Consider the following 21,830-nt stretch of genomic DNA (forward strand, 5'->3'; position numbering starts at 1 on the left):
ATTAAGAAATGTAATTAAAGTTTAAAACATATTTCACCATATCTTAAATAATTTTTTTGTCTCTCTTCTCATATTATCGTTTATTATTTAGATATTCATTGAATTTTATGGATGAAATTGCTAAATTGGTTATGCATTCATTGAATGGTTTACTTATTTTAGTTTTTCCTATTTCAACTGATAAATTAAATAAAAGCAATATTTTTTTATATTGTATCTGTTATCATTAATCACTGATTTTAAACCATAATAACATTAATTTAACAAAAAACCATCAACAAAAACTTAGCTAGATAATATTAACATTTTACCAAAAAAACTTAGCTAGACAAACCTAAGTTAAACCACCACTACAACTGCAAGGTTCAAATGTAAAAAAGATCATAATCTAAATGATACTGGAAAAATATTGATTGTTTTGTGCCTTCATGAGATACATAATCCCTTACAATATTCCAACTACAAAATAAAATATTTTATAAAAAAAATATTCTTTAAATTATTCATTAGGAATATGAAAACAAATTAATAGGTATATCATACAATCATCGTTTGGAAACTCGTTAGGTGCTATATGTACTTTCGAGCAGGGTCTAGCTCCTAATGAAAGAATCGGGGATATAACCTGGATTACTCATGGATTAATTTCGAGTCTATTTTTAATATTTAAAATACATATATGTATAATATGTAGCTTATGTGAATGACATTAAGAAAATCAGTGTGGCCTAGTGTTTACAGACGAGTAGGCTATAACCTTAAGGTCTCGGGTTAAAAGGAATTGGTTCATGTTTTGAACTATTTTTAGTTTTATGTTTAATGAGTGCAGTCTAACGAAACTGTCCTTATCTTCTACCTTTGGCCTGCAACTCAACAACTGTTTTCTGTTTATTCAAGATTTCATTGTGTTGTATCATAATCTTATGAGTTCTCACACACCCAAGTATAACAAATCTATAACATAGCATGCGATTTTGTAAGTTTACGCCATTAAAGTAACACCTGCTCTGCCACAAAATTTTTAATATAAGATGTTGTATAACCAAGTGTTTGTGTTGCTTAATGTGCCACTAGAATGCCTTCTATGTGGTCAGTACGAGTAAACAAGAGAGCATCTCTTCTTCGATTGCAATTACTCCTCTGATGTTTAGTCTTTCTTCACAAACAAAGACCCATCTAATACCACCTTCCTGGTTCATGGATTGTGTTAGATGGATTAAAGACCACACATAGAACAAACAGTATTTTCTTCTCATCATGAAGCACATATTCCAAGCATGCATCTACACCCTTTGGAAAGAGTACAACTCAAGATTTCATCTCGCGGGAAGCAGACCTCCTTCTTCTTCATACATCTCCTTGACGCTTAGAGCTAAGCTGGATATTCTCCAACGGAATTTACCGACGACAATAGTGACTATTCTTTCTATTTGGCTGATCAAGTTTTCGGCCTATTCTTTTGTTTTTTTATCCCATATTTAATTCTGGTTGTATTCTGGGTCATAATTCTGAGGGATTGGATGTATCACTTTCTAAATATATAAGAAGTAGTTAAAAATAGAAAGTGTTATTTCTATGCTTATTACTGGTGCTGTTCGCGGTAAGTTATCCGGATCGTCAAAACTCAGAAGTCTTATTTCTATTCTCCTCCTCAAGGTTTGAGTTCAAGACTGGATGCAAGAGTTAAAATTAATATTGTGTTTGTAGTAGCTTTTTGTGTGGCACCCGTTGTTTGAGTTTGAGTTTCTCCTGTGTGGGCTATAAGCTTCCCTGGATGTTAAAGTGTTTCCACCGGATTTAGTTGTTTAATCTTGTATGCTCTTCTGTTTCATCAATCAAAACTAGTTGGAAAAAAAGAGTACAGACACTGATGAGTAAACTAGGATTTTGGCAAACTAACTTACAATCTTAGGACATTTCCCAACTCTGGTTGGGGGTGGGGGTGGGTGTGGTTAGCGCATGAGGTCTAACACCTTTCTGAAGACTCAGGTTTGTTTTGCTGCTATCTCTGTGGTTTAGAGTCTTTCTTCTGACCTTTGAATAAGTGTCCTTTCCGGATTGTCTTGTGCCTCGCTTGTATTCGGTGGCTTCGGTTAATGGAAGCCTTATAAAGAGGTTGAAGATCTTAATTCTCCAAAGAAGGTTCAGTTGAGAAGGGAGCTTAATTTCCAGGCGTTTGTCTGTTTGCTTCTTTGTTGGTGTATGGTGTTTGGCTTGTGTGTTTTAGTTTGGTTCTGTGAACTGTAGGTTCAGGTTCTCTTGGTCTTGTGTCGTTGTGAAAGTCATTGAATCTCTGCTTATTACTGGTGCTGTTCGCGGTAAGTTATCCGGCTCGTCAAAACTCAGAAGTCTTATTTCTATTCTCCTCCTCAAGGTTTGAGTTCGAGACTGGATGCAAGAGTTAAAATTAATATTGTGTTTGTAGTAGCTTTTTGTATGGCACCCGTTGTTTGAGTTTGAGTTTCTCCTGTGTGGGCTATAAGCTTCCCTGGATGTTAAAGTGTTTCCACCAGATTTAGTTGTTTAATCTTGTATGCTCTTCTGTTTCATCAATCAAAACTAGTTGGAAAAAAAAGAGTACAGACACTGATGAGTAAACTAGGATTTTGGCAAACTAACTTACAATCTTAGGACATTTCCCAACTCCGGTTGGCAAAAAGGAGTAAAGATAAATATGGAATAACAAATATTCTAATTCAATTTTATATCTCACTCAATTTAAAAGTTTACTCCATAAATGGATTAATCTATTTTTTGTCTGTTCATAACTCTGTTATAGAGTGAAAATGGAGGAGAGTTGGAATACTTTTACTCCATATTAAGTTTTACTCTTTTTGGAAAAAAAAATAAAGTTTTACATTGTATATGCTTTTAGGGTTCAAATTAATTTAGTGTAGAGAAATTAAACGAAGCCAAGAACGTCAATATTAGTATATGAACAAAGCTTAGGTTCATCTCTTAGGGTAAACCCTTAGAACCAATCAAAATGTCACGTAGATTATTAAATTAAAAAATATAAAATTAAAATAAAATAGTTAGAAAAAAATAATGCCAATTTAGTGACGGTAGTGCCACTAACCAAACCCTAAATTTTAAATTTTAAACCTTATATCCAAAATCCTAAACCCAAATCATAAACCCTAAACCTAATTTATATACCTCAAAACTAAAACCTTAAACACTAAATCCAAATCCTATACTCCAAAACCAAACCGTATATTTTGAACCGAATCATATACCATAAATCCAAAGTGTAAACACTAAACCCAAATCATATACTCTAAACCCAAATCCTAGCCACAAACCCAAATAGTAACCCTGAACCCAAACTCTATACCTTAAATCCAAAACCTAGATCCTACACCCGCTATACCCTAAACCCAAATACTAAATCTTAAACTCAAACTGTAAACTTAACCTCAAATCCTAGGGTTTACAGTTTGGGTTTATGGTCTAGGATTTGAGTTTAGGGTCTAAGGTTTGGGTTTAGAGTCTAGAGTTTGGGTCTATGATTTGGGTTTAGGGTTTACGTTTTGGTTTTAGGATCTAGGATTTGAGTTTATGGTATAGGGTTTAGGTTTATTGTTTATGGTTTGGATTTAAAGTATACAGTTTGAGTTTATAGTCTAAGATTTGGGTTTAGGATATAGAATTTTAATTTAAGATTTAGGGTATAGGGTTTAAGGTTTAGCTGGCGGCACTACCGTTATCATCGTTAAAATTAACGTTATTTTCTTTTAGCTATCTTTTATTTAATTTAATATTTTTTATTTAATAATCTACACGACACTTTGATTGATTTTAAAAGGAGATGTGAATTTAAAAGTTCACCTAGGAGGTGAATCTAAGTTTGTTCTTAATATATTATGAAGTATAAATCTTTTGTATGTGTCATGAACTCATGTAACTGATACTCCTTCCAGTTTACTTTGGCTCCAATTGGTAACCATCGCTTAATCGCGGAATTGCGAAAAAAATTGTTAAACTGCGGAAAAATCAAATTTGTGGAATAAAAGTTTAATTGATAAAATATTTTATATGGTATTCCTATTTTATAAGAAAAATAAATATCAATAATTAAACTAATTATTACATAATATGAAAATAACTAAAATTTATTAAAATTACTTTAGCTCTTATTATAAATCTTTAGCTTATCTTTCAATATGTTTTAATAATAGATTGAAATTTCATAATATTACAAAATAAATTATAATATAACTTTATTTTTAACATAACTATTTATCATAAAAAAAATTATTGCTGTTTATTTAAAAATTAAAAATGATATTAACATATAATTTAGTAATATAAAAGTGTTGAATTTATAACTTTCCACCGTAATATACTAAAACTCATTTCTCCACTTAATGAAAATTTTCTATAAATATCTATCAGCAAAAATTCAAATCTGCATTTTTGTGTTTTTTCATTCCTCAACTTTTTTTATTGATAAAGTATTTACGGAATCGAGTTTAAAACGCCACTACGACATTCCGCAAGATTACCAATCAAAGCTTTTGAGTGTATCTTACAGTAATTATTTTTGTTATAAAATAAATATTATTTCATGATTTCCATTTAATTTTTATATTAATTTTTTTTTAAATTAAATTAAAGAAACAGTAAATACTATAAAAGATTAAGGAGGGTGTATTCAACCGAGAGTTTCAGGTGATTTGTATTAAAATGACAAATCCACTGTTATTCAAACATGAATTTTAAAAATTCATTTAAAATCCACTGTTATTGAACTTGACATTTCGTAAAGTACTCTGAAATCCACTGTTATTGAAAATATTTTAAGTTGTGGAGTTTTAAAGTTTTAAAGTGATTTTAGGGTGTTTGGTTGGAGTTTCTTAGTTAAAAGAATTAAAACTCAAATCCATTAGTTTAGGTGATATTCTAGAGTAGTTTAACAAAAATCACTTAAATCTCTGCAACTTATTAAAATCATCTAAAACTCCATTAAAAATTAAATCACATCAAATGGTAAATTGAATACATCCCTCTAAATAAAGACAACACTGAAGATTTAGGGAGGTGTATTGAATCTGAAATTTGAAGTGATTTGATTTTAACGAGGCTTTAGATGATTGTATGAGAATTAGAGAATTTGGTGTGATTTTTGTTAAAACACTCTAGAATCTTATATAAAACAGTGGGATTTTTATTTTTATTTTTATAACTAAGAAACTCCCCTCAAACACTCTAGAAACACTAAAAAGCACTCTAAAATCTCTAACTGAAATTATGTTCAATAACAGTGGATTTTAGAATGTTTTATAAAATGTCAAGTTCAATAACACTGGATTTCAAAATGTTTTTTTAAATCCATGTTTGAATAACAGTGGATTTTTCATTTTAAAACAAATCACTCCAAACTCTTAGTTGAATACACCCTCGTTAGTAAATTCTTAATGTGTGTGAAAAGTTTTTAAACACATTTAGTTTGAAACACGCAGAGAGCACACACAGCTTAAATTATGGTAAAAAAATTCAACAAAAAGGAGAGAATAAAATGTGTTGCTATTAGGTCACGCCGCGCAGCGACAAATGCGGAAAAAAAGAAACAATCAAAAGATTCAAAAGATTTCTTACCATCAACTGTTCTGATTTGTGTAAGACAAAAGAAAGACCGGAGATTGTGGGGACCAATACTCTGACGTCGACCTCTTTCCGTCGGTGCCCAATTCCACCAACTTTACTCCACTGCTCACCTGTTGTAAATAACCATATAACCATATAACCATATATAACTATTCGTAAATTTTTTTGGTTTGTAAGAGAATGTCCCATGCACAACCATATAATTATAGGGATAAAATACCATTGTTGTTAATTTTTTAATAATAATACGATCCACCTGATTCACATGAATTGATTATATATATAGTCCACGAAAAATATCATTTTCATATCCAACATATCAGATTGATTCAATTCATGTCTATATATAATTCTATGAGCTTACAAAAACATACATATAATTTTTAAAAAATCAGATAACATATATTTTGTCTATTTCTTTGGGAAAAACATACACAGACACCATATAATTTAGTTTTACAGACGCTATGTCAGTTAATTACGTTAATGAGAATGTTATATGTACATTAATTTTTCAAACTAAAATAAATTAAATAGTTGTTTTATAAAAATATATTTTTAGAAAAATTAAATGTTTATAAATTTTTCTTGTTTAGAAAAATTAACAAAAATAATTAAATAATGAAATTTTAATTTTATATAAAAGATATATTTGTTATAATGTTTTGATCCTGTCAGTTATTCTTATGTTAATTTTGATTATGTATTTGTATAGATTTTTTTTTATTGGTTGTGTAATAATACGAATAACTTTATTTTAAGAGAAATAATTTATGATATGTTAATAAGTTCTTTAAATATAAGCAACATAACCAAGATTAATCGAGAGTAATACGATATCAACACTAGTTGTAAATAACCATATAACCATATTTAACTATTCGTAAACTTTTTTGGTTGTAAGAGAATGTCTTTTTTTTATTAACCAGGATAAATACGGGTCCGCGGCTTTAATCCCCTAGACTCGGAATCAGCATGTGTTTGTACATGTTAGGCTCTGGACACATGCACAACCATATAATTATAGGGGTAAATTATCATTGTTGTTAATTTTTTAATAATAATACCATCCACCTGATTCACATGAATTGATTATATATACTTCACGGAAAACCGATCATTTAACATATACATATCACGAACGATTTGTTCAATTCATATTAAATTTATATTATTTTTTTTTTTGAAAAATGGTTTAAATTATCTTACAAAGACATACATGTATTTTTTGAAAAATTTGTATAACATATATTTTGTTTATTTTTTTTTTGACAAAAACATATACAAGTCACCACACACATGACATATCAACGGCTAATTTTGCTAATGATGCTATGTGTACATAATTCTTTTTCAGAATAAAATAAATGAAAATATTTTTTTAACAAAGCTAATTTTGCTAATGATGTTATGTGTACATAATTATTTTTCAGAATAAAATAAATCAAAAAAAGTTTACAAAAAATAATTTTTAGAAACTTTAAATGTATTTTTTTATTATTTAGTAAAATTAACTAAAACTTAATTAAATAATAAAATTTAAATCTTATATAAGAGATATATTTGTTATAATGTTTGGATCTTATCAGTTATTCTTATGTTAATCTTGGTTATGTATTTGCATATAAATTTTTTATTGGTTGTGTAGTAATGCAAATAATTTAAATTTAAGAGAAATAACTTATGATATGTTAATCTAAGTTTTTTAAATACAAGAACATAATCGAGAGTGGCTACAACACTAGCATTAAATTTGAATCATCATAACCGTTCTTATAAAAGTGATGCATGTTATTTTTGAATAATCTTGGTTATATTGTTTACATTTAAATAATTTAGATATGGTAGAAAATGGAATCTACTAGATTTGTAACAGTTATCAGAAAATCTAGCTAAATATGGTTAGAAAATATTCTGTAAATTTTTTAAATATTTATTGCTTTCCTTTCCTAATTTATGGAAAAACTGACCAACACCGTCTTCTTTCTTGATATATATAAGGAACAATTTGTAAAAACATTACAATTATGTCATGGTCTAGTGGGAAGAGAGAGGGGTTTTAGTGTCCGGGTTCTGAATTCGATTCTAAGAAGGAGTGTTTTTTATTTGTATTTTCATAGCTCATCAAACCAAATCAATATATGTGTAAATTAGTTTGGCCATGTAGCTGTGTACGTAAGTGTTTTGATGGTTAACGAGAATCTCTCATTTATAACAACAAGGATCAAAGCATATTAGTTTTTTTTTGCATATAAAATATTTTTTAAAAAAAAAATACTATAGTGTAAAAGTTCCACCGAAAGTGTTGAACCAGAAGCTGTCAAACGTGCCAGAGGTAGCTAGAAGGGCTCCTGGTTACCCTGGTTACCCTCTCTAGCAGTAAATTCTTCACTGCAGTTTAAGTATTGGTTTTGCATTGACTTTGCTATTTTTATATTTGCATTTTCATACTTTTGTTTCATTGGAAATATTAGCTATCTTTGCATTACATTTTAATCAAGTTCAGAGGATTTTAGACTATGTCTTTCTTTGGAGTTTTGATATCACTCTTGCTTGCTACTTTTTAGCATATATTTATAAATTGATCTATCAGAATAACTTTGATCTATAAGTTTAGATTGCTACTGTTTAAGAGTACAACTTTATCTATCAAGAAAGCTAAATATTTGGTATAGCTTACTGTAACTGCATAAGTATCTTTTCGTTATATAATTTCTAATGTCTTTTGAATATTGTATAAATTGTGTGTTGTTCATAATTGTTTGGACCATTAAATCATTATAATTTTTCAAAACGTCAAACCGTTACAAAACTAAGTTCTTTTATTTTGGTGAGAAAATTTATAACAAAGTTGTGGTTCATTTTCAAACATTGCATCAAAATAATTTATTTCGTCTCACCTAATGATTAAATGGAAAATCTCAAACAAAAATTATATAATTTGATTATACGCTCCATTACTCAAACAGTTCAATTAAGAGAATACATGGAAAATGTTCTATTGTTATACGCTCCATAGAGTTTATTTTAATTTTTTTTCTCATTGTCTTACTTAAACCTTAAAAAGATATCAAATAATTGAATCTTTGCAATTTTAAATTATTGGAATTTTTCTTCAAATTTAATTCAAAGATAATACATTATAACACACATATTGTATCCATCATTTTATTTTGTTTTCACATTTCCACCCAATAAATTCAAATTTATTATGGATACAAAAAACTATTTTATAGAAAATTAGTATTTCTTTAACGCTTCCAACAAAAATTAGTTAAACTGAACAAATAAATTATATTTTTTTAACAATTTTTCTTCATAAACAATTAAACAATAAATATTTTCTGTGCGTAGTACGGACATCGCATCTAGTATATATAATGTCTGAGTTTTTTCTCTTCTAAGAGCAGCTACATCAGATTATTTTAATGGTTGTGGGACCCACGCGATTTCCGGTTTATTTTGGTCGTAAAGGTTTGGTGTTTGGTTTGATCTGTTTGGGTTCTCCATGTTTGGTCCAATAAGTAATTGAAACTGTGCGTTTTGTTTTATGCTGCAGTCGATTAGGGCTTCATTGTTGTTCTTCCACATTTCAAAGTCGCCGTATCCGTTTATCTTCATCTGCAAATCTTATCATTTCTCCTCTCACCCCTTGACCTCCCATGTCGTTCAATGTATCCCTTTTAATTCACTAATAAATATTGTCGTTTAACCAAAAAACGTTGTCGACCTCTTCGTTTCTTCGCGTCAAATCTATAAATTGGAGAGGGCTGAGAGTTGGATGAACCTTCGCAGAAACTCTCAGTAATCTCTTTCATCAAGTGTATAAAGAATCTTCCAAAATGTCTTCTTTTCATTGTTGCGCAATCAGTCTTCGACGCTCTGTCGATCGTAACAGTTCATTGTTGCTTGGCTTCTCCGTTTTTTGGACTCGGAAAAAGCATGGTGAATTCATGGGAATTAATCTACTTCTCTCTGATGAAAAGGTATTGTTCCTACAAGCATCTTATATGTTATATTAATTTTGTTTTATTGATCTAAATTTAATCATTACGTGTTAAGTTTAAACCAAAACTTAATTGTCTGTTAATTTATCTGATGATACCATCTGATTCCAGCTTAGGATGATAAAAAAGAAGGAACTTGTCTCAATAGGAAATCTAAACAATTCATCTCCAGCTCTGACGAGAAGTTAACATTCATGGTTCCAACAATGTTTAATATGTGTTTCTGTTTTAGATAAGAATTGTTAAATTCAATATATGATCTTAGTGAAGACACAATAAGCTGGTTTTATTTGCAAGGCCTAGATTGTTGAGGTCCTGCAACAAAATGGTTTTTATTTGTAGATTGTGTTGTTTTCAAGAAGAACATGGCAGTTTATGATCATGGTGGAGACATTAACAGTACTCAACTCGATACATCGACGAACAGTACTATTGTGGCTGAGAGGCTTCAGGTATGGAAAAAATACAATAAGACTGCTGAAGAAGCTTCTCCCGAGAAACGGAAAGTACCTGCGAAAGAAGCAAGTAAATGTTGTATGAAAGGTAAAGGAGGGCCAAAGAATGGTCAATGTAGCTCCACAGAGAGTGTGCAGTCCAAGAGCACGGTTCTTCTTAATCTTCTCGTAAAAGCTATCAAGTCTCCTAAACCTAAACCTATGATGTACAACATCTTCTCCTTCTAACTCTTCTCTTCTGTCTTGAACCTTAACACATGAATCAAGCATTCAAACCAGGTAATTGAGCTTTATAAGATTAAAAGCTTCTGCCTTTAGTTAACAGATGATGAACACAAAGACAAATCTCCTCTTTGAATGTTCCATAACCAAAAGCATTTTGACATTACAAGTCCAAAAGAAAAGATTTTTGAACAGAGAAACATCTAAGGACTTCCATATCCATTGATGCTACAGAACTGAAATTAAACACACATAATATGCAGATGCTGAAATCACATGATGATGCATTGCAGTAAGAATCCAACAGTGACGGCTTAAGCAAGCAGCTAAGATTACCCTCAACAAAAGGCAGTGAGTGAGAAACAATCAGAAACTACAAAGAAGCTTCATCAATCTTTAAGTTTGCAACAAACAGATCATTACCAAAAGTTTATAAATTTTCGAACTTTCAGCAACCAAACAAAAGGCCATATAATCAATCAATTAGAGTCATGAGAATCAATCAAACCTGAGAAACGGGGACCACCGACGAGGAAGAAGTTACATCGCCGATACTTTTTAACGGATCAGAATAAGACTTGTTGGAAGGAGCTTTGGTGGTGGTCTCAGAAAGAGCAGGCTGAGCACCAGATTTCTCCGATCCGTCTTCTCCAGCCGCCGCCGTTGAAAGAGGAGCAACGGACCCGGCGGAAGCAAAACTGCCGCGGTCTTAGTTGTTTTGAAATCCTAAGTCATCGATTTCTGACTTAGGGTTCCGTTCGAGAGGCTTCACGAGGGAACAATGGCTCCCCTGCCCCGCGGTCCGAATGAAAATTATGTTTTTAATTTTACTGGTGCAAATTTTTTAGTTTGTTTTTTTTTTTATACTAAAGTATTAATTTTATCGGATGTCTCCAAAAGTATTTAATTTTACATCTGCTCTTTATGTTTCTTATCACGTTTTTGGACTATGCTAGTATACATATACTCTCTCCGTTGCAAATTTGCATGTTTCAGGAGATAACAAATATTTAAAAAGGATACTTCTTTTTATATTTTGTCCACTGATAATGAAAATTTTAAATTTCAAAACTATTATTTAATTGCATCATTTATTTAATTTAGTTTAACTTATTTTACAGTCAAGATGAGAGAGAGGTCACATAGGAGCGAGAGATACAGATTGAAAAGTACAAGATTAGCACGCAAAGCAACTAAAGCACAACTTGATACTAGATAGTAGTTTAATAAGAGCGATAATTTATTGGATATATATAAATAGATTTAAATGCTCTCCATCATCTGCTCAGTGTCTCCTTTGATGTTCTCATCAATGATTATGGTGTCTCCATCCCTCACGACATCCACAACATGCTCTGCATCTATTTCCTGGACGTTACCTGGTGGCTTCGTCCCAGGTTTCTTGTATACCCAGTATACAACCATTTGTACCCATCCAAATATAAACCCCAAAACATTTGGAAGCTGAGAGGAAGAAAAAAACACTAGCTTTAATAATGAAAAACAAAAGAGGCGGCAAATATGAAGACTACTGGACGGACTTACAGCTATGTTTAAGTCTTTGAGGAGCACACCATAGACGAACCACGTCACTGCCGACAAGGTGAGAAAGAAGGAGAGACTGAAACTCATGAACTCCGATGTTTTCGTCTTAACAACCCTCCTCTGTTTTTTCAAGATTAAGCTTACCGATTTTAGAAGCAGTTTTAAATGTGATGCATGGAATAAATATCAATGAAAGAGATCGGAGACTTACAATCATGGCAAGAGGTGCGATAAAAACACATAGAGAGAAGATCATACAAATGTATCCGAGGAATTGGACACGTTTCTTCCCATCAAGAAGAAAGTGCGTGGGGAAGAAAACAAGGGCGAAAGCAAGAACGTCCACCAATACGACTAGTTTTATTGTTAGAGTCTGCCATATCGAAACGGTAAAAATCTAGTCATTAATTATGTTTTTAAATTCAAGATAAGAAGTTACATAAACATCGCATAATGACCTTTTGCTTCATAGAAGAGTAGAAGAGATAGAAGGAGATGTAGAAGATTTGTATGACCAAGGAAAAGGTGTTGATAGTGATCATAATCACTAGATTCTTCTTGACCATCGCGTAATATATCCAGAGCATCGCACTTAAGAGGGATATCACATATGGGATACACTGGTACCCATCTGACGTTTTTGTCTTGTAAATACGAATAAAAGTGGGCCTGAGAAACAAACACAAACAAAGCGTCTATATATTTAGTGTCTGATTCAAAACGTTATTAGAGTAAGAGGAACGTAACTAAAAGAGTTAGAAAGCATTTACATAGGGGCGAGTCCAACGAAGAACGATATAATATTACCTACAAAACAAATCCTTAATGTTAGAATTCACGATATATAAGTTCATGTACATGCATGCATCATGAACGTTTACGTAAACGTGAAAAGATTTAACCTAGAATTCCAAAAACCAGAGTGAAGGAGTATCGTGAAAATTCCATTATTCTTTTTTTTTTTCTTTACTTAAAAACTCTTTCTTTTGGTAAACACTATAGGAACGTAATGAGAATCGGTTGCAATAAGATGCTAACGGTATACTAGTATTTATATAGGAGAAAAAGTTTGTAAACATGTAAAATGGCTGTGAGTCAGAGAAGAGAACGAAAGAGTTTGAACTCATTGGGATGTAAGTACATTTGGCAAAAAGATTAGAGAGCATTATATCTCTACTTTACAGTTGTTTACTTCATGCCCTAATTATTCGTGAATTAGTTTATGACTTTATGTTCAACAATGACTCAATAATCCCTAATTATTCGTGACGATCTATATTTTAACTATTGAAAATTTATCCCATACAGATATATAATATGTTAAGAAATTTCTACTAAAAAATACATGATATTACAAATATACTAATGTCATCTCTTATATTTTATATAAAATGGAGATTGAGAAATATATTCATGTCATCTCTTTTACATTATAAAAAAAATGGAGATTGAGAAATACTTAACATATGATTAAATATTAATCATTTTTACTTAATATACTGAAAAGGAGACTAAGCCTTATGTGGAATTAAGTTTGCACCCACACTGAATTCCGCATGCGAGTGAACCAATCTAATCTCATAAAAAAAAATTAAAAAAAAATTAAACCTAAAACCTAAAACCTAAAATGGGTGAGAATCTATCAACCTCAGCAAGTTATGAACGACAATAAGCTTTAACTTTAGATTACACCGGCACATTTAGTGGTTCACATAAATTCTTTCTTACAAATTTTCATTATTTTTATAGTGAAATTTTCTATTTTATGTGTTTATGATTGATTTACTTTATTTTACAAGGAGATTCATCTTTAGTTTTGTTGCAATTGATCAAATTATCTAATACGATATTGAGATAAGCTGAATGAAAATTATGTTTTTAATTTTACTGATGCAACTTTGTTATTTTTACTTTTATACTAAAAGTATTAATTTTATCAGATGTTCCCGAAAGTATTTAATTTTACATCTGCTCTTATGTGTTTTATTAGGGTATTTATGTTTCTTATCACGTTTTTGGACTATGCAAGTATACACATACTCTCTCCGTTGCAAAAATGCATGTTTTAGGAGAAAAAGTATTTATAAAAAAATAGTTTTTTTTATATTGATAATAAAAAATTGTAAACTTCAAAAATATTAATTGAAATTTTTGAAGTTTTTATTGGTTTAGAATATAAGAAATATAAAATTACAAAATATGTATTAACTAAGTTTTATATATGTGAAATTTTTTAAAACATGTATTATTTAGAAATAGAGAGAGTATTTTATTTTCGTATCAATATCTAATCTATTAATCTAGTGTCTTATTTTTTATCTAATACAGAAAAATTGTCATTTAAATTTGGACATATTATAGAATCTATCATTTAAGTTACACGATCCTTATTTACCTTCCTGATATATTAACTCAATAACTCAATCTAAACCAACATCACAATAACCGTACATTCCATCTATCGTGATTACTACTTTTGCTACTACAATCTCTTTATTAAATATCTAGAGAACACTAAAATTAGTCAAACTATATGTACAACTATAACACGACTTTGGTAATATTATTTTACATTTCACGTGCGGGTCATTAGAAAACAAAAGGATCCGTTACCACGCTTGGAGAACATTGGAAATAATATTACCAAAGTCGGATCCGTTATAACTTGTTTTAATTAGAAAGAGTGTTTTTTACTTATAAAAATAAAACTAATCACATAGAAATCCTAACAAATCAATTTATCTGGAGTTTATAAGTTTAGATACCCTTTCAAAATATTCAACATTTCAAGAATGGAATGCTTAAACTATGTTTTTGAGATAGATTTACCGAAACAAACTCATCCTAATATTTGTATAAGAAACATATATTATTTACTAACAAAAAAATAAGTATGGGAACTACAAGCCACACATTCTAGATTAAAATCAAGTTTAATAAATTTGAGAAAACACTTCCGATACTATTTTATAAGAAGTTAGTTCCTGATACAACAAATTTTAAAATTAAAATTCACACAAATTTCAAAATTAAAAATTAAAGTTCTTAGTCATTGTTCAATGCAATTCTTGAATTTGAAGTATTTGTGTATTTTTTTTTAATGAAATTTGAAATTTATTGATCATGTAATAACTCATTTACGAAAGAATTAAAGAATCAGACTTGAATTTGCATTTTTTCGTCAGCTTTAAAATAGAAAAGATGGTGACCAGAGTTTTCTTTTATTTCCCATTACTTCAAACCACCTTCTTATCACTTCTTCCAAGCTGTGTGGTGGCCTATAACGAAGCGATGAAATTATGTTTTTAACAGCTTTACCAATGAGCCGGATTAGTTGTGCAACATGGTCCATTACATCGTTAAATGTACCATTAATATTTTTTTAACATAGTTTATAAATAATTTGAGACGGCTGATGCCGAAGAAAGTTACGCTCCCTCCAAATATGATAGACTGTTGTTTGAAATACCAGTCGAAGGGGAATACTATCTATATGACTACGCCCTCCGCCCTTGAGAACTCTGAGAGTGTCTTGCCAATCTGGATTGATGCCCTGGTCCAATAAGCACTCTTGCTACTCTCTCCCAGACCAAATATGAGTAAGGACAAGCAAAAAATAGATGGTCTCTAGTCTCGTCCCTTTCTCCACAAAATGTGCAGTCATGTCTGATACCCCACACCCTCATTCTATCTCCTGTTGATAATCTTTTCAGAACCGTGAGCCACAAAACGAAGGAGTATCGCAGCACAGCCTGTGGGAACCAGACACTACCGTGCCAAGTGACCTCTTCCTTCCTACCTCGAATTGGGTCCCACGTGTGCACTGCAGAGAAATGATCTTTATAATTACTGACGAAGTGGTGCCATATATAGACATCCTCGCCTTGATCTATCTGTGGAACATGCATAGCTTAATCTTAGCGTGCAGGTCCTGGAAATGTCTACTTCTCTGACCCCGCACCCTCCATTGACCCTGAGTGACTGCCTCAGAAACTCGAGCTCCTCTTCTCATACCAAGATAACAAGTACATGTAGCACCAGTTATGTCATAAAGCTTTCCCATCTCCAGCCAGTCATCAAACCAGAAAAAACCTTTTGACCATATCCTACTGCAATTCGAATGAAAGGATAAGCCAACTGTCTCATACGGAGAAGATTTCTCCAAATCCACGAACCTTTATTTTCCTCCCTAATGTCCCAAAACGAACTCTGCTGCAACAAATAATGTTGCACCCAAGAAACCCACAATGAACCTTATTGAGTGAAGAGTCTCCCTATTAGAGAAAAGACTTTTGACGAGTCTTGAAACCTACGTAGACCTAACCCTCCTTCTGACTTCGGATAACACAAATCCTCCCACTTGACCTTAGCCTTATTAGTCTGATGTGGAGATCCAGACCATAAAAAGGCACTACACAAGCTCTCAATCGCTTCATAGCATCCCATAGGAAGAATAAAAGCAAAACTCCAAAAGTTTACTATGCTGGATACCACATACTTGATTAATTGTAACCTACCCGCAAAAGAAAGTCAATTATTCGTCCAAGCCAACATTATGTTCCTTATCTTGTCTAGCAAAGGCTCTTTGAGAGCACTTTCGTTTTTAGGGGATGTCCTAGATATTGGATGGGTAAAGTTCCAACATTGATTCCCTGCCGAGTAGCTTCATCATACAGACCCACCAAGTTAGTTCCTGATGCATATGAGGACGATTTCGAAGCATTAATGTGTAGACCAAACAACTCTGCAAACCTGTCAATAGTCTCCATCACACCTTACAGGGAACAGCCAGTACCATCCGTAAACACTAGGATGTCGTCGGCAAAACTTACATGAGTTAACTGGACTGTTCTATACTGTGGGTTGTATCCAAACTGTCCTTCCAAAGTAGCCTTGTTGAGTAGCTTCGAGAGAACATTATTTAGTATCACATACAGATAAGGAGACAGCGAACAACCCTGTCTAATAATACCTCTAGCACTAGAGAAGAACCCTTCCAGACTTCCGTTTACAAAGACAGAGAAAGAAGCCGTGGAGATACAAACCATGATCCAATGAATAAACTGAGCTGGCAGAACCATTTCCCTGAGAACTGAGGAGATGAAGGAACACTTAACAATATCAAATGCTTTGGAGATGTCAAATTTAATAGCACATCTGTTCATATTGGTCTTCTTGTGGTAGCCGTTTACCAACTCTAAAGCTAACAAGACATTCTCCAGCAGCAATCTATCCTTAATAAAAGCACATTGGTTAGCTTCAATAGCTTCGGGCAAGAGTGCCTTCAGGCGATTGGCAAGAACCTTGGATATGACCTTGAATAACAAATTACAGTAGGCTATGGGCCGATAATCTTTCATAGTCTGAGCATTTTCTGACTTGGGAATGAGAGATAAGATCGTTGTGTTGACACCCGTTGGAAGAAACACAAATAAGAAGAATGATTGTATAGCAGTTATAAAGTCTTGACCTATTTTTGAAATATTTATTTTTTATTTTAAAAATTTAATTGGAGTTTAGGGTTTGAGTTGTAAAAAGAGGATGAAGGTGTAAAGGATGACGATGCTATAGATATGTGACTTTGGGGTTTAGGGATTTGTTTTCGGGGTTTCATATATTTCCTTGTAAACTCGTCGTAAATAAAAACACGGGCCTGGTAAAGTCGACGTATATCACGGGTCTTCGTAAATTTGTTGTAATATTTGAAACCACATTTCAACGTAAATTCGTCGTAAAAGATACATTCGTCGTAGATTTGTTGTAATATTTGAAACCAAGTTTCAACATAAATTCTTCGTAAATAAAAAAATGCGGACATGGTAATTCCGTCGTAAATGAAAATACGCAGGCCTAGTACTTTCGTCGTAAACTTTACGACGACTTTACGACGTATGTGGTTTCTTATATATAAATGATGCCTCTGAAAGAGGAGTTCTCGTTCATTCCTCACAAACTCCTCTCTCTCTCTAAGGTATTTTCTCTCCTCTCTCTAGTATTTCTTTTAAAGAATTAGTTTAGGTGGTTAACTAGTTTAGGAAATTAGTTTATGTGGTTAATTTAGGTAACAAAATAATATTTAATTGTGCTGCGGTTTTTAATTAAATTGATTTTTAAAAAAAATTAGATAGCTCCTAGGCGGAAACCTGCAACAGCTACTAATTATAAGCTGTTTGGCGATGGTGCCGGAACATCTTCTTCCGGCGGTCCATCATCTTTCGAGGCAGTTCCTGACTCTCATATATCTCAGAGAGTTTGTAGCCCTCCTCCTCCTGCACCTCATATACCCTCCCAGATGCCTCCACCTCCTCCACCAGCAGCTCCACCTCCGCCTGCTCTAGAGGGAGCTGCTCATCCAGATTTGTGGGTGCCTCCTTCTGCACAATACACAAGATATACAGTGAAGGATTTGCTTGCCCAGCCTAGACGGGAGGTTTTGGACATTTTGGACCCCGATATACCGTCGTTTACTTATTGATCAGTATATTTTATAATTTAACTTAAAATTTAAAATCAATTTTTATTTATTAACAAATTGGTTCAATTTTCAGATTGGGGCCAACAACCGTGTTTCCAAAAGCGTTTCAGAGATGATCAAGGGATATTACGATGGGGCCTATCCGAACTGGAGCATGACTCCAAATCACGTCAAGATGACTTGGTTTAAATGTTCTGCAGTAATTTTTTAATTTTTCTTAATTTAATTTATTTAATTATTAATTATTTATTTTAATGTTTTCAAAATTTTGTTTGTTTCACGAAAAGTGGCACTGGTCATTAGAAATCACCGAGAGGGTGAAGAAGGAGTTCCAGGCAAAAGCGAAGACCCGCCTTTGCAACAAGGTCTGAGATTGGAAGGACAATTGGGAGATCTACGGTTATGAAAGCCCACTGAGGTCACAAAGGAGGTATGTGATGGCCTCATCGCCTATTGGAAGCTACCCACCTCGATCCGAAAGTCCAACTCCTGATCCGCTTCCCGAAGAACGAAGGATAAAGATGGTCATTTGCCTATGGTTCATATTAGGCTTGGGCGTTCGGGCTTCGGGTCGGGTTCGGGTAGGCTCCTTTCGGGTCCAAGTTCTTTTGGGTCCTAAAAATTTGGACCCAACAGGTACTTCTAAATTTTTGGTCCGGGTTCGGGTCGGTTCTTCTCGGGTCCGAGTCGGTCCGGGTCTTGATACATGCTCAAATTATCCTAGAGTAACCTTACTCTCATTAAAAAAGGTCAAGTTGTAGTATTTAGGGATCAAATTCACAGGGAGCTGAGGAATCACTAGATCTTATTGTAACTAAGCTAGGTTGGAGATTTCAAAGCATGTGAATAACAAGTAAATTAAAACTGGTTTTATCAGGACAATTACTCAATTGATTGATTTGGAGGTTTAACAGATATGATTAAGGTGCTATACTTATGATTACTATTCAGGTTATCAAGATTATAGTAATATGAATGCTTATGTGAGATGCTTGCATGATATTAAAGAACCTAACGATGCAATAGCCTAACTGTCGTTATGACTATCTATTACTAGAATCGATGAGACTCCCATTGGTGAATCACAAGAAAGGCGTCGATCGACTTGCTGTCGCATGTATCGATCGACAGCGCCTCGCGTCTATCAATCGATGACTCTATAGAAGTATCGATCGATGCGCTACTAGTAAGCTTTAAGCGTGTAGTTGATAACAGTTCACTAAGGAGTTTTCCAAATCAGTTGTCGCTTGTTTCAAGCAAATTCCTAGCTCGGAGAACATAGATCCAAGAATTTTATCTTTGTTATCATGTATAGGTTAGTTACTCTTACACAAGCATTAAGAGCAATCTCCTAAAATGAATATCACATGCTCAAGTATTCATATTTGGGACTAGTCCTCCAAAACCTATTTGAATTCTAAATCTAACAAATGTGTTTACTCAGACATAGCCAAGCAAAACAGAATCATAGTAGTAAGAAAGCTTCATAGATAAGAATAGAAAACAAAGGTGTTCAAGATAGCTCTCAGTGATAACTCTCTCTCTCACCAAACAAAGAAACTATGTCTAAAGATTTTAAGAAAACTCATGTAAAAACCGTGTTTGTGCCAAAACACTTAGGCAAGACATAAATACTATAATAATTAGGTTAAAACTCGTCAGGGGTGTTTTGGTAAATAGATGGAGTCTTGAGCTTCAAGTCGGCTGTGACCAAATATGGGCTTCTGCGGTTTAATATCGATCGATAACACTGAAGGTGTATCGATTGACGCACGTCTCTCCGTGTCGATCTAGGGTGGTCGATATGGTCTTCTCAGATGTAATCTCTAAAGTGCTCCGAAATACTCCAAAATCACCATCTTTTTTCCAATTGCTCCTGAACCTATAAATATGCTATATAGACTCCAAAATAGATTAAATATATTCTAAAACACTAATATACCATGACTAAAAGTGGGTCAAATTCATGGTATATCAGGTATCTAATTAAAAAACTTATAAAATATCCATAATTTTTCGGGTTCATATCGGGTACGGGTCGGATTTGGGAATTTAAGATCTAAACACACACAAAAATACACAAATTTCATCAAATTTAGTCAAAATATTTCATGTATATCTAAAATCTGACAAAATAAATTAAAATAAATTATTAAAAATTAAAAGAAAGAGTTTTGAATTTTACATTTAAAACTTCATATTACTTGAAAATGTTACAAAAATAATAACAAAGATTGTTAACAAAAATATGTTTCAACTAAATCATAAAATAAAATATAGAAGATAGAACATAACAAAACATAGTTCTTGATATTCATGTTTTTAAATCGGGTATGAATTGGTTCTTGTCGGGTCGGGTCTATTCGGATCGGTTCTTTTCGGGTCTGGATCTATTCGGGTCGGTTCTTTTCGGGTCCGGATCTATTCGTGTAAAAAATGTTTAGACCCAACATGTACTTCTAAACATTCGGGTCAGTTCCAGTTTAGGTATTTTCAGGTCGGTTCCGGGCCTGGTCTTCGGGTCTAGGTTAAAATGCCCATGCCTAGTTCATATAACCGGACAAAAACTCCTGAACCCTAATGGATCATCCTCATCAAGAGGAGGAAAGCCACACCGAGAAACAAGACGACGAGGTTTGAATTTCGATCTCCCAAGATTACTGATCGTATTGATATAATGACAATCTCCCTGTTCCTGGTTAAAAATATAAAATTAAATAAAAAAGAGTTAAGATACAAAAATTGTTATCAGATATTTATTATTCATAATAATTAGTTGTCATATATGTGTTGATCATATTAGTTAATTCCATAGCTTTTATTTAAGGAAAGTGCGAGAGTTTTCTTTTGTATACCATTTATCAATAAAGATGAACTAACCTATTTTTTAAGAATTCTGAATTTCATTTTCATGAAGACATAATAATTCTGACTACAAAATAATGTTGTAATATTTTTCAATTGATATATAAGAGATGTTAAACCATTGATCATTAATTTTTAATATAATAATTTTAATAGTTTAGTAATTTATTGTCTTTTAAAAAATTCAAAATATAGTATATACGGAAAAAATCTAAATTTTAATTTTATAGCTAATTTGATGGTTTAATTTATTTTAGTAATATAAAATTAAACAAAAATGATGGAGAAGATATAGATTGTTATCAAATGTTTATTATTAAAATCATTAATTGTCATTTATATATTAGTTATATTTGATAAATTCGTAGCTTTTATTTAAACAAAGAAAATAAAATAGTAATTGCATACTTTAATTAATTTTATGATTAGTTTAATAGAAATTATAATATATACTTAATTGGACTAATATATTTTTTAAGAATTCAGAATTTCATTTTCATGGTGATGACACGTGATCAGGGGCGGATCCAGGTGTTGAAAGGGTGTGGCACGTGCCACACTCTAAATAATATAAATCTTGTTGATATGTACAGACATATTGTCGTTAGCCCTAACGGTTCATAAGACAATGATTAGTTCCAATCCCTTTGA

At 32.3% G+C, this 21,830-nt stretch overlaps 1 protein-coding gene and 2 long non-coding RNA genes across 4 annotated transcripts; 1 reads left to right on the forward strand and 2 right to left on the reverse strand.

The window, feature by feature from the left end:
* The first annotated feature begins 9,180 nt into the window (after positions 1-9,180).
* LOC130509696 (uncharacterized) lies at positions 9,181-9,999 on the forward strand. The gene is made up of 2 exons (XR_008943684.1): positions 9,181-9,596; positions 9,729-9,999. It is a non-coding gene; the product is annotated as an uncharacterized LOC130509696 (long non-coding RNA).
* On the reverse strand, positions 9,922-10,940 carry LOC130509697 (uncharacterized). Of its 2 annotated transcripts, none has more exons than XR_008943685.1 (2): positions 10,803-10,940; positions 9,922-10,321 (listed from the first exon to the last, which is right to left on the reverse strand). It is a non-coding gene; the product is annotated as an uncharacterized LOC130509697 (long non-coding RNA). The 2 variants fall into 2 exon arrangements; XR_008943686.1 differs by having other exon boundaries at positions 9,922-10,620; positions 10,803-10,939.
* Positions 10,941-11,557: 617 nt separating this feature from the next.
* Positions 11,558-12,502, reverse strand: LOC130510018 (bidirectional sugar transporter SWEET10-like). The gene is made up of 4 exons (XM_057006353.1): positions 12,298-12,502; positions 12,051-12,212; positions 11,840-11,959; positions 11,558-11,758 (listed from the first exon to the last, which is right to left on the reverse strand). The coding sequence occupies exons 1-4, from the start codon at positions 12,424-12,426 to the stop codon at positions 11,558-11,560; spliced, it is 612 nt and encodes a 203-aa protein (XP_056862333.1). The 5' UTR covers positions 12,427-12,502.
* Between the last annotated feature and the right edge of the window lie 9,328 nt (positions 12,503-21,830).

This window comes from Raphanus sativus, chromosome 3 (assembly GCF_000801105.2).
Source record: "Raphanus sativus cultivar WK10039 chromosome 3, ASM80110v3, whole genome shotgun sequence".
Classification (NCBI taxonomy): Eukaryota; Viridiplantae; Streptophyta; class Magnoliopsida; order Brassicales; family Brassicaceae; genus Raphanus; species Raphanus sativus.